Raw genomic sequence first — 12,448 nt, 5'->3', positions numbered from 1 at the left:
CGCCCTGCGCCGGCATCGAATAACGCAACGGCTCAGCGCTGGCTTATGAGATATGTTGTGAATAACGACCACCAAGGGAAATTCAAATGAATGGTGTAAGTGAGCCAACTCAAGGAAGAGCGTGCTTTTCCACCTTTGCTGTAATTTCAGCGTTTGGCTCAACAATGGCATGCAATTTCTCACAGAGGATAATTGCTGAAGCTTTCTAAAGCAGCTAGCAGTGTTTAGGAACTTTCGTGATGCGATCCTTGCGCAAGCTGCTTTCCGCTGAAAAACCAAAGATGTTTCTTAAGAATGAAGAACGAGATGAGTAGGAAGGGCGAAGCGGAGGCGTGTCAGACATAGCGCTTTAGCATACCTTTTGAATCGTGTTTTATGTCAGCTCATCGGTTTTCGCCGCACTTTTGCAACAAATAGGACCATGCGCTTACATGAGGCTAATGCGAATTCAATTTCCGTTAACATTGAGTAGTGAAGAATGCAGCGGAGGTATTTACCCATTCCATGGTCCAATCACCTGCCTCTGTAAGCAGTGAAATATCCGCGACCGTTATGTAAGCGTGAGAGCCGTAAACGCTGTGGGTTATCGCAGCGTCTGCCGCGCGATTACAGTTTTCCTATCACTCGCTACAAAATATGCGTGCCAATGTTCCAGATCAGTCATAGGTAATGAAGTGAAGCGCAATCTCTTAAGACAATGACCACTACATGCATTTCTCTGCATGTCTATACAGGTACCACGCCTGCACAGCTGCATCTATGCCTACAATACAATATCTCTGCCTGTTTGCCTCGGGGGGGGGGGGGGGGGGTAAGCCGAGCCGTCACGTTCTGTATCGGACGTCGCCTTTTCGGCTGGCTCGGAGCCAGTCTGTCTGAAATGTGCCTTCCATCTTTTACCCTTTCTTACCTTGCCGTCCTTCCTTTTGAAGCTATAGCTCCAATCATGAGAAAAATATTCTGCCTAAGCCGACACACGTATTCTCGTAGACAGTCTGGCATTGGCATATAGTCGTAGGTTTTCAAGTTAGCCTTTTGGCATACTTCAACTCATCGGAAGCCTCCGTCATGCTTCCACATTCTTCAACACAACGGTTCTAGGCACTTAATTGCTCAATACATCACGCTGACACGTCCCTATCGTACCAACGAAAGTTATCTGCCAACTGTTTGACCTTCGTCGAGGTGCTAAATGATAACCGCTTCGGTAAACAGGTGATAACACGTCCTAATCATCATGCCAGAGAAATTAAAGTGCCTGCGGTGGGCAAAGCCGTCGCCAGTTGTTCGTAGAGGGACTGCAAAGGGAGCATCCGATTGCATGTAGGCGGGGTGCCGTTCGACACACGATATATTGCCTGGATGTGAATGCTGAATATTTCCAGCGGGCTGTGTTTAACTGCGCTGGCTGCACTGGCCCTTCTTTGCTGGGACTAACTGGCAGCCTGAGATGAGGCCCTCTAGATGTCGCTTTCCTTCCGCAAGGGTGCGTGACAGGCAGGTCGTCCCGCAGGGGCGGTCGTCGCCCGGTGGTCCGCTCGCCTGGTCGGCCCGTCTCGCGCCCGGGACGACCCGACCTGCTACGCTGCCGCAGGCTAGACTCGCCTACACCACGTCCGCGCTGATCACATCTGCGATCCACTTCACGAAGGCGGACACCTCGACGAACACGGTCGGCATCCGGGTAAGGTCGCAATCGACGCCCCAGGAGGTGACGGCGGCCAGCAGCGGCTGGTCGGCGGACTTGTAGTACGTGAGTGCGCCGCCAGAGTCGCCCCAGCACAGGCTGCTGCCGTTTGGCGGCATCGCGCAGCTCATGGTGGCCGGCACGTAGTTGAAGAAGACCAGGTCGCGCAGGCACACGTCGTCAGCCAGCAAGGTCATCGTGATTTTCTGCAGGACTTTGGGGTAGACTGGACCCACGCCTGTCGACCCAGAGGCCCCCCAGCCGACAGCCACCGCCATCTGTCCTGCAGCCGAGGGAAGCACATGTCAGCCGGGCAGACCAACAATTTGAGGCTGAGTGATGGCGGCTCATCACAAATTTGGGAAATTTTATACTGAGTCTATGACGTTTTACATGGAGAGACCGGAATGCTGTTTTAAGGCCCAGACATCAAAGTTCATAAATTCATGGCGAAATCACTCCTGAAGATGGTACTCAAAATCATATGTTTTTCATCGTTTTATTTAAAGCCATGTCTGGGCCATGACTAGAATGCTCTTAAACAGGCGGTCAGGATGATTTCTGATTACTTTTTAAAAAATGGCTGATGAATGGCGCAGGTAGGTATCTGGCTCAGAATATTTGGTAGATCATCACCTAGTTTTTTGTTATCTCTCGTTATCTTTTTTAAGTCATCTCTCGGGCATTTAACGAATTGCAGCTACATTAAGTTCAAGCAAATACTTAGGTCAATTTGATAGCGCGCAAGGCTGAGACTTTAACTTATGATTGTGCAAAGAACAATAGCCAAATTTCTGATGGTAAATCAAATAAGGTCAATAATGGGACGCATATTTCTACTTTACTGCGCCCTCGGTGTGAGTTTTTCAATATAAAAACATATCACAAACTATAAAACTCATGAATTATGTGCTTGCTCACGTCCAGGACAATGTCCTTTGAAAGGAGTCTGGGCCGCGAGTAACTGTGTGACCTATACCACAGGAGCGACGCACGATCAATTACAGATCAACTGCGCCACAGGAGCGACGCACGATCAATTACAGATCGACTACACCACAGAAGCGACGCACGATCGATTACAGATCAACTGCACCACAGGAGCGACGCACGATCGGTTACAGATCAACTGCACCACAGGAGCGACGCACTATCGATTACAGATCAGCTGCACCACAGGAGCGACGCACGATCAGCTACAGATCAGCTGCACCACAGGAGCGACGCACGATTGGTTACAGATCACGGATCACGCGTGATGAGTGCACACCATAGGCCAACGAAATAGGGGACACAGACACCCTAAAGCATGGACTCCAGCGAGTGTTACCTTCCACCCTACTGGAAGTAAAATCCACTCTCTGCGGTATCTCTGTCTCGTATGTCGTTCGCCTGTGGTGTGCGCTCATCACTTGTGATCTATGATCCGCAATCGCTCGTGTGTCGCTCCTGTGGCACAGTTGATCTGCAATCGCTTGTGTGTCGCTCCTGTGGCACAGTTGATCTGCAATCGCTCGCGTGTCGCTCCTGTGGCACAGTCGCACACAATGGTACGGACCCGAGGCTTCTTTCCAATAACGTTGTCCTGGAGATAAAAAGATGCGCGACGTGGAATTTTCCAGCTCGTGCAATATTGTTGTGTCGAAAAGCTGCCGACTGATGGGTCGTTTACCCGCGGCCTCCTGTCTTCAAACCTTGACGTTTGCTTTTACAAGGCAAACATTCTGAATATCACTTCATTCTTGTGTCATCCCATGACGAATCTTCAGCTCTCACATACCATATCTTAATGAGTGGTTTTAAAGATGTAGACATCTTTAATCCCATGCTCTATCGATATTATTAGTTCAGGGCTGTTATGCTGAATTATAGACACCCAGTACGGTAGGAGTTCCTGGTTAAACGATGCTGTAGACTATATATTGACTGCATAGACAGGACTCGACCTTTAAGGCTGTGGTTATGATCACGAGCAACCACGATTAAAAAAGGTTGAGATTTAGCAGGATTAAGCAAAACGTATGCTTTAATCCAGAAAACGCTGTGACTGCGCAGACACTCTCACTAAACATGTGACAAAATGCTATATAACCCGAGCTCTCACATCCTTACCCTCACCAACATACACAGTTCAGCCCCAAGGGTCGCACGAGACACAGGTGACTTAGCAGGAAGATTACGCTACGATCACCCATACCGAATATCAGATTAAAATCACTTACCACCATCATCGGGTACAATGAAGAAGGCTTGACTTAACCCGAAAGCGTTCGCGAGGTTAAGGCAATGCTCGTGGCGCCTGGTGATTTCTAATCTAATGCGCGATATGAGTCAAGGTAGCCCTCCGGCCTAGCCATTTTGATTTTGTGCAGCTCTTAGCGTTGAGCCGTGCATCGGGTGTTAGAACGCGGGAGCTCGTATAATTTATCATTTTGGACATATTTTTAGTGCCCGTGTCTGAACAGATTCGAATCACTTTCTGGCTTAAGGTGCTTTGATGGTCAAATGTCATGTTTGCTTAGGCTTACTCAATCTTTTTCAGTCGTGATCAAAAGCATAGTTTGAGGCGTTTCGTCCTGCCAGTGCAACCAATGTTTGTCCTATTCCATGGTTTAACCAACACCTACAGGTAATTGAAGGTTGCTTACTCAGCGTAAGACTATAATCCAGGAGCTGAAGGTCTTTCTTGCTTTTTCAAATGCATTATCACTGCTCGTGACCTTTCCTAAGGTCATTTTGAATCAAAATTAAATGAACTTAATATAAAAATAAATGCTAAATTTTACTCAAATCCATTATGATATGAAACATGGTGAGTGGGGTGGGGGATCAATACTAGTGTTCAATAATGTAAAGGTCCAGGTCATCGCGGGCTACACATTCAAAGCTACCCTAAGTGCTTCAGTCGCACTAAAGGTTTTTCACCATGGTTTTCCAAAGGTGGGGTGTAGCCACGCCAAGCTTTGCACGGTTACTGCCAATTTAATATGAGATCTTGTGTTATGGAAGCAGATGTATCTTGTAAGGTTGTTAAAGCCATGCCGTAGCTATCAGCGCAGGTCATTTCTAGGAAATCGTTAAAGCTGATGCGACACCCGGTGTTAGGTAACGCCATACATTTCGGAAATAGTTTCTCGGGCTATACATCAATCATCTTTAGAATTACAAGTTCCATGGGCCTAGGTTCAAGTACGATGGTCTGTAAAGAAATGTAGGTTTACGGGTTGGAACGACGTCAAAACTACCCTGCTTCATTGCTCGAGAGCTTGCCTTACGGCGTAGTTTCTGGTGCTCATTCCCAATTTATTAAATTCAGATACTGCAACAGACATGTTCCGCGGACTTTTGGAAGGTAAAGTAGTTAACTGACCTACAATGACCAAAGTCAACATTTCGTTTCTAAAAACATACAGCTCAGCTTAATACCGGTCGCTTACTTGAAAAGCAAAATAGGAACAATCTCGTAGGCCTTTGGTCACCTTGACATTTTTAGATCAAACAAAGCCACTGATCCAAAATAAATATCATTGAAATTTTGCTTAGAACAGGTATCTAGGTTCACGGTGGTTGCAGAAGGAGGCCTGGGGCACTTAAGACAAATTTAGAGTTTGATCTTGTTTGACACTGTTCATCCCAAGGTTATGACCTAGAGACCATACATTTTGACACAAGTGTGTTCACACGCAGGCCAGCCCATCGTGTGAATTTGGCGGCTCTGGCTATTTTAATTTTGAGATCTCAAGATGGGCCAAATTGGCGCCCGCTCGAGCAACATGTGTTCCTTTAAACTGCCACCCGGGCGCGTGTTAACACGCGCCCGGTTGGCCGACTGGACTCCTTCACTCCGATGGGGGGCAATTTTACCCCGCTGAGATCTCAGGAACCAAGGAAGCTAAAACACTAAATTCACAGGGTGTGTTGAACTGTACATGAATTAACTTAGGTCAAATTTTGAGGTTGCTAGGTTCTGACCTTTGGGTCAAATAAGGTCATACAAGGTCAAATTTCAGATTGGTCCCCAGAGAGCCCCTGCAGCCCAGATAACTGTTCAAAGCAAAAAGACTTCATGCTCAGTTAAGGTCAGTGACTTCCGTTGACCTTTTGAAGGTCACGGTGACTAAAAACATACAAGACTGCTTCGAGTTTTGCATTTTAAAAAGTGACAAAGACGACGCTGGAAAGTATGTTTCTAAAAATAAAATGATGACCTGGGTCATTTCAGGCCAGTGACGTGTTCTGACCTCAAAGAAGTCCATGAAAGGTGTCGATGCAATTTTTTTCTCAAAAATTTGTGTAATGTAATGTAATTACATGTGTATGCTTATGCTATTATATATGCATATATGTTTTGATATTATTTATACATGATAATGTAGTGTAGTTCAAAGTCAAAATTATTTGTTCATTCAATTGTTGTGTTGCCTAAGAAAGCATCTCAGAGATGTGTGACTTCGTCTAACACTCTGTTGGTGGATCAGATTGAACGATTCCCTAGAAATTGTCTCGCTGAAACCATGGCCTGACGTTGACCTGCTCTAGTTCGGCAACCTTGCAAGATGCATCTAAATTTGCCATGCCGGACGATTTTTTGTTCCATTTTTTACAGCTGCGCAAAATTTGGCGCGGCTACGCCGCGCCGTTCGGAAACCATTCCGAAAAAACCTTCGGGGAGGGGTCAATTCCCCCCCCCCATCCACCCCAGCGCGTGCTAACAGATATTCTATGGTGTACGCATTTCATTCTCAAACACGAAGGTCGATGTTGAAGAGCATGCAAGGTTAAGGTCATGGCATATTGTAGAATAACTTCCTATGACCGTGCACTCACCATTGAAAGTAACTGGCGTTACGCTTTGTTTAGTAATAGTTTTAACGTGCTAGCGGACGAGGCACAAAATGCAAGACTAATGTGCAGCCGCGCAAACGTGCAAAGCTACCTACAGAGAGCGAATACTTGGTTTGATCTCTGATTGAATTTGACCGGTCATTCGTTAGATATGCTGTAAAATGAATTAGCTGAAAGTTGTAGGCCATGAGCGGGTCACAGCCTCGATTTCAAACTGCGTTATCACATCAGGTGTAGAATCAGTGAGATAATCATACCAAGTACCAGGTTCGGCGCCACGTGTTTTAAGTTGGGGTACAGGATTTTCCAGGCGGCTTCCTGGACAAAATGAGGCCTTCGTGCAGGGGGCCTTCTGGGCAGTGTCATATTCGAACGGAGGGCAACCGGGAGCATGTGCCGCCGTATCAAACGGTTGCAGGTGTCATACCCGAGAAAATAAGTATAGACAGTTACAAATTTCAAGTGAGAGCCCTCTAATTATCCAGCAAAGGTTCTTGTTGATCTAAAAATCTCCTTTTCCAGGACAGGGCCTCCCGATACATGGAGGGATCTCCTTATACAAAGCATGATGCTTACAATTCACGAAGGAACACTCCGAGTATGGCAAAGGGGCCTTGCTGTCCCAAAATAGGGCATCCTGATCCGGAAACGCGGCGATCTAATGCATGAAAGAAACCTTCTGTTCCAGAAATTAAACCTGAATATATAGGGCGCCTCTTTACCAAGAACAGGGACTGCTAGTTTGTCATGGGGACCCAAGCCAGCAAATAGAACTCCTGAACACAACGCTAGGCCCCACGATCTGCAGCATTGGCTTCCTCATTCATAAATATGACCTCAGCATCCAGAAAATAGGTGTCTTGATGATGCAAAAGGATTTCTGAGCCCACTTTGTAACTGTAAAGCTACGTTATGGGTGTCTCCCAGATCTGAACCATGTCAATCTACGAGTAGCCACAATGCGCTTGGCTTGGTAAAAAGCGGCACTCAATTATTTCTTTTTGGAGGGGAGGAGGAACACAATTTTGCTGCCTTCTGCCTTCCGGCCGGGGGAGGGCAACTGTCTTGTCTGCCCCCTCCCCTCCCCCTCCTGCTGTGCTGCCCCTGCCAGCTACTACATGCTGTGGAAGGCTTGAAGACCGGAGAAACTGACGAGGGCTTAAAGCCACTTCATTGATACACACAGCCGCCTCCGACGGTATTCCACACCAACTGTGCTAAAACAAACTAAACAGTCTGGACCATACCATGGCACGTGCCTGCAGTTTCCTACGCAGACTATTGTGCAGCATCTCTTTAACTCCGCCTGACAGGTCAACCGTGGCCAGGTTAAGGCACGGGGGCTGTGGGCATACTTGTAGGGGAAACCACGCAGAGACGTTTTGGCTGTTTCTTAGTAGGCTTTCTTGTGTCCACAGAGCTAAGCTGATGCAATTAAAAGAAACTTGGAATTTAATTCAGGGGATAGTGTTAGATGACCTTGGTTTATTGCATGACATTACATCGTTTGATTTTGATGTCCTCAAACGTATTATTTGATGTGCGTAATACCCTGGTGTTGGTCCATTACGGCGGGCCCACTAGTGATACCCACATGGACGGTCTTGAGCGCTTGACGTGACCCTAATGTTGACGAATAACATTACCATTGCTTTCATGCTGGTTATTGCAGTCATTTTAGTTCATTGCTCACTTGCTCACCCAGCAAGAGACCGATTTGGGGGGTTCAGCCTTTACCTCATTGTCAGCATGTCCTCCTTACCATCGAAGTCTTCCGCGGGATCCGGTAGAGCCAGAGCTTTCACCCATTGTGTATAGATGGCGGGCTGGTCGATTTTGAGAAGCGCGATGTCGTTCACGTCGTACTGAAGGCTACTGCGATGCGTGTTGAACTGGTCGGAGGGCAGGACAATCTGTGCCACACCTCGCCGCTGTTCTGAGCCCTCCTCCACCGTGACGTCATATTCGCCTAGTATCACCTGCGGACAACATGCAGATACGCACACAGTGCATCACGCTGATTTACTAAACAAAAAAAAAGAAAAACTGCTCGTGAAAGTTGTAATTCCCCACACATGCTTTACTGCGTGACTGCACTGATTGCGGTGCAGCGCAGCTTAAAGGGAGTGTTGCGTACTTAAAAATACCGAAGCAAGCATCAGATATGATGAAATAAGTTCACCTTTTGGTATGCTTTTATGCTTATATTCCCTATTTGTGTGAGGTTTTGAGCTCAAATGTTCATCGTAAAAATCTTTCGGTGCAGTTCACAGCCCGGTCCTTTTTAAGACCTAAACCCCACAAGTGTCTAAGCAACACGCCCACGAAGATGTGCATGCAGGCTTTTTCGTGCAGACTACTTCAAGTTCGCCAAGTCATTCATAACGCAGCAATAACGTTATTCAGATCCGTCCATTCCATTGAACATGTGACGATCAAGATAAACAAACAAAATTGTCGGGTCGTTCATATCTGGCTTTTGTGAGCACGATTTCCGGACATAACGGCCGCCAGTTGGCTCTCAATCAATGTTATGCCAGTTACAATGACGTAAGCAATGACGCATTGAGGAGCATGTTCACTAGACAGAAATTGTGTGGTCTAGAACACTTTTTCCACTATAGTATGACTTAAACCCCTTTAACCTCGTAATCCAATGGTTTTAAAAACCTGCTTCTTCATATGTGATGCTTGCTTTAATATGCTCAAATTCGAAACTTTCTCTTAAGTGGGAAAGCTGCTCCAGGCAACACAATTTCCCTGTTTTTTAGTTATGCTCCTCAATATGCTGTTGCTTGATTACGTCACCGTAACTTGCACAACATTGATTGAGGGCCGACTGATCGCCGTAAATGTCTTACAATCGTGCTCACGAACGCCAAATATGGACGAATGGAAAATCTTTTTTTGGTCTTGATTGCCACATGGTCGATGGAATTGCGGGATTTGAATGGCGTTATTGATGCGTTATGAATGGCTTGGTGATCTTGGAGAAGTCTACATGAAATAGTCCGTACATCTTCACGAACATGTAGTTCAAAAATTAGAGAGGCTAGGTCTTAAAGATGGCATGACTGTGAACTGCACCGAATGATATTCAACATTGTTATTTTGATTGAGCATCCCATACAAATGTGCAACTCTCCCCGTAAACGTATTCACACAAAAATAACCATAACGTCAGAGTAATCGCATTCTGGCGTCGTCAGGGCAGTACACCGCCCGCCTCTCACCCCGACAAGAAGGACAGGCATCGCAGTGAATCAAACCGCGTACCTCTGGTGTCCCAGACGTACAGTGCTAAACACAGGCGCGTTAACCACGGCGCATCGGCATCCTTTTTAAGACTCTGGCATTGAGTCGAGGTTTTGGGACGCAGATAAGAGAGTGGTGGATATCAGAGCGCGGAACGTCAAGGAAACGGCCGTTTCGAGACGGACCATTTCTTATCACCGGTGTGTTTCGTGTTTTGTCCTTCTTACTCAGTACTTACAACTTTGATATAAATAGTTACAGTGATATGTACTTGTGACGCTTGTACTGAAAAGCCTCTTCTGTGAAGATCATAAGAGAACATGATTATGGTGATATCAATATGTAATTATGATGGTGATACTGATATATAGTGATGATATTAATAAAAGTTCCAGCATGGGAGGATTTCATAAACATTATTTCTTAAGCCGACATCTGAATTTTGACGGCACGAATCACCCCACTTTGATGTATGAGCTGTGGGCAGCCTATATTATGAAAACTATAGATAGGAGAAGTGCCGCAGCGCTCGCCGCCCAGAGGCCGGACCCGCGCGAGCACTCCTCTCACCGCGGAGTACGCCAGCAGCGCCCGCCGCACGGAGGCCGGGCCTGCGCGAGCACGCCTCTTCCCGCAGGATAAGCTGGCGCCGATGTTTGAGGCGAACGTGGCCGACGAGCAGAAACCAGCGTCATGCAGAGGGCCGCGAGGTGATAATTGTCGCGCCAGCCGCAGATCGAACATGACCCGGACAATAAACAAACACGGCCCGAGCACGGCCGGTCGCTGTCCGAGGCTAATCAGCCGTCTGGACACAGTCAGCCGTGTGACGTTGGCCCGGCGAGCCAGGCGGCCACGGATGGAGTCCAGGGGGATGTTGAGGTCCGAACTGCTGCGGAACCGAGTACAGGTTCAGAAACTGGTCCGTAGCAAAGGTTTATTCGGACAGGTGATCACGGGTTGAAAGCGTCAACAAAAATTGGCGAGGAGAAGCTGCCAGAAGGAGCATGCTTCCATGACGAAATGTTGAAATCAGTTCAACTTACACAGCAAGCTGGCGCGGCCACTGCCACGCATGTCCGTCCATGTGGGGGATTGTCATTAGATGGGCCCTAGATGCTGCACTGCGAGACCTGAGGTCAGGTCACATTGCCACTCTGCCCATTGATAGTCTCATAGTAAGTGTTTTGTAAATGATAGCAGATGCATCTTGAAATCGCGTACATCTGCTTACCAAGCTCACGGGGTGTGTGGTGATGTGTGGTGACATCGCACAGTACTTGGACAAATGGTCTGAGGTGGAGCCTCTCCCCGAAGGTTCTGACATATGTCTGCTCTCCAGAACGCGATGGTGAGAGGGCTTTGTCCTCGACCTCGACCTCGACCTCGATCTGGTGTCGATCGGCACTTCTGTTTAGATTCTAGACATCGATGGAGATATTTTATCACTCATCTGGCAGCCTACAGCATCCATTTGTACCAATGGACAAGCTGTGTCTATCCCCCTTCTCACTGATGCGGCCTTAGGTGACTCTGGACGGTGCGAGGTTGAGGGCGATGCTCTCACCTGGTAAGCCGAGGGGTTCGGCTCTGCCGACAGGCAGTGAGCGGCGGTGAGCAGCCACAAATCCGACACAAGCACGGCGCCGCACACGTAGACGGTGTTGCGTTTCAGCTGCGCCTGCCAGGGAAACTCGCCCTTCTTCGCCACCTCTCCGTCGATGATGCTCCAGCCGCCGTCACCAGCGGTGACCTCAGGTGGCGGGAGCACGCCACACAGCGCCACTATATGGGCAGAGGGCAGCGGTCAATTGTTGTCGCCAAGATGTCATCGGCTAGGCGCCTTTCCTTGCTTTTTACGACGGCACATGTTTTCTTTCTGCTGGTGTGGAGGACATCAATGATATGGCATGGTTAAAAAGTGAACACTCTGGGGCGTTTGAGGCGTCAGGAGGGAGCTGTGCTCGTGCAAAAGGACACGCCACTCAAAACACAAGTATATGTGGGAGCTGTACACAACATATACAATTGTTTTTTCATCGCACCCGGCCAGCCCGACATATTTAGTTCCAGGACAGTCACTGACCGGACACGAGGACGAGGATCACTGGCAGTCGCATGGCTGGGCTCTTGGTACTCTGCCGGCGCCACTGGAGCCGCCGCCGACCCAACAGACCTGGCAACAATGTGCCGGGGGGCAGGGTGGCCTCGACCATCATCACATGCTATCGACAGCTGCCGCCGGCTTCTCAGGGGCACTGTTGACTCAGCTATCTGCCGGCTCTGCGGGCGGCGGCGCCGGGTCCTTCTCCGTCCCTGATGCAACCCACGGGCCTGAGAGTGCCGGCCCCGACCGGATGCCGCCGCGCTGCGCCGCACCGGGGACCGGTGCCGCCGCCCGGCCGAGTCGGAGCGTGCCATCGCCGACGTCCGCCACAGCAGTGTCCCCCGGCAGTGTCCTTGTGTCCTCTGGCGGTGGTGCCCGAGCTGAGCCGCGTGGGAGACGACAGCTGGCTCGGTGCAGAGGTGGGAGCCTCGAGCTGGCTGAGCGTGAGGCGGGCGTCGCCCGATAGCTCGTGCGAACGGCAGTGGTGAGGCCAATAATACCAACGGATGTTGGTCAACACGGGGACGGAAATGGCGCAGGTCCGATGGCGGCGT

At 48.6% G+C, this 12,448-nt stretch overlaps 1 protein-coding gene across 1 annotated transcript; it reads right to left on the bottom strand.

The window, feature by feature from the left end:
- Positions 1-1,364: 1,364 nt before the first annotated feature.
- Positions 1,365-11,907, bottom strand: LOC119103058 (plasminogen-like). Its single transcript, XM_037226508.1, has 4 exons — positions 11,874-11,907; positions 11,355-11,572; positions 8,295-8,511; positions 1,365-1,970 (listed from the first exon to the last, which is right to left on the bottom strand). Exons 1-4 carry the CDS (start codon positions 11,905-11,907, stop codon positions 1,606-1,608), a joined length of 834 nt encoding a protein of 277 aa, XP_037082403.1. The 3' UTR covers positions 1,365-1,605.
- Positions 11,908-12,448: the final 541 nt, after the last annotated feature.

This window comes from Pollicipes pollicipes, unplaced genomic scaffold, assembly GCF_011947565.3.
Source record: "Pollicipes pollicipes isolate AB1234 unplaced genomic scaffold, Ppol_2.1 Scaffold_5724;HRSCAF=6776_pilon_pilon_pilon, whole genome shotgun sequence".
In the NCBI taxonomy this organism is placed as follows: domain Eukaryota; kingdom Metazoa; phylum Arthropoda; class Thecostraca; order Pollicipedomorpha; family Pollicipedidae; genus Pollicipes; species Pollicipes pollicipes.
The sequence above is the reverse complement of the archived record's forward strand: the minus strand, read 5'-3'. Positions and strand labels throughout refer to the sequence as shown.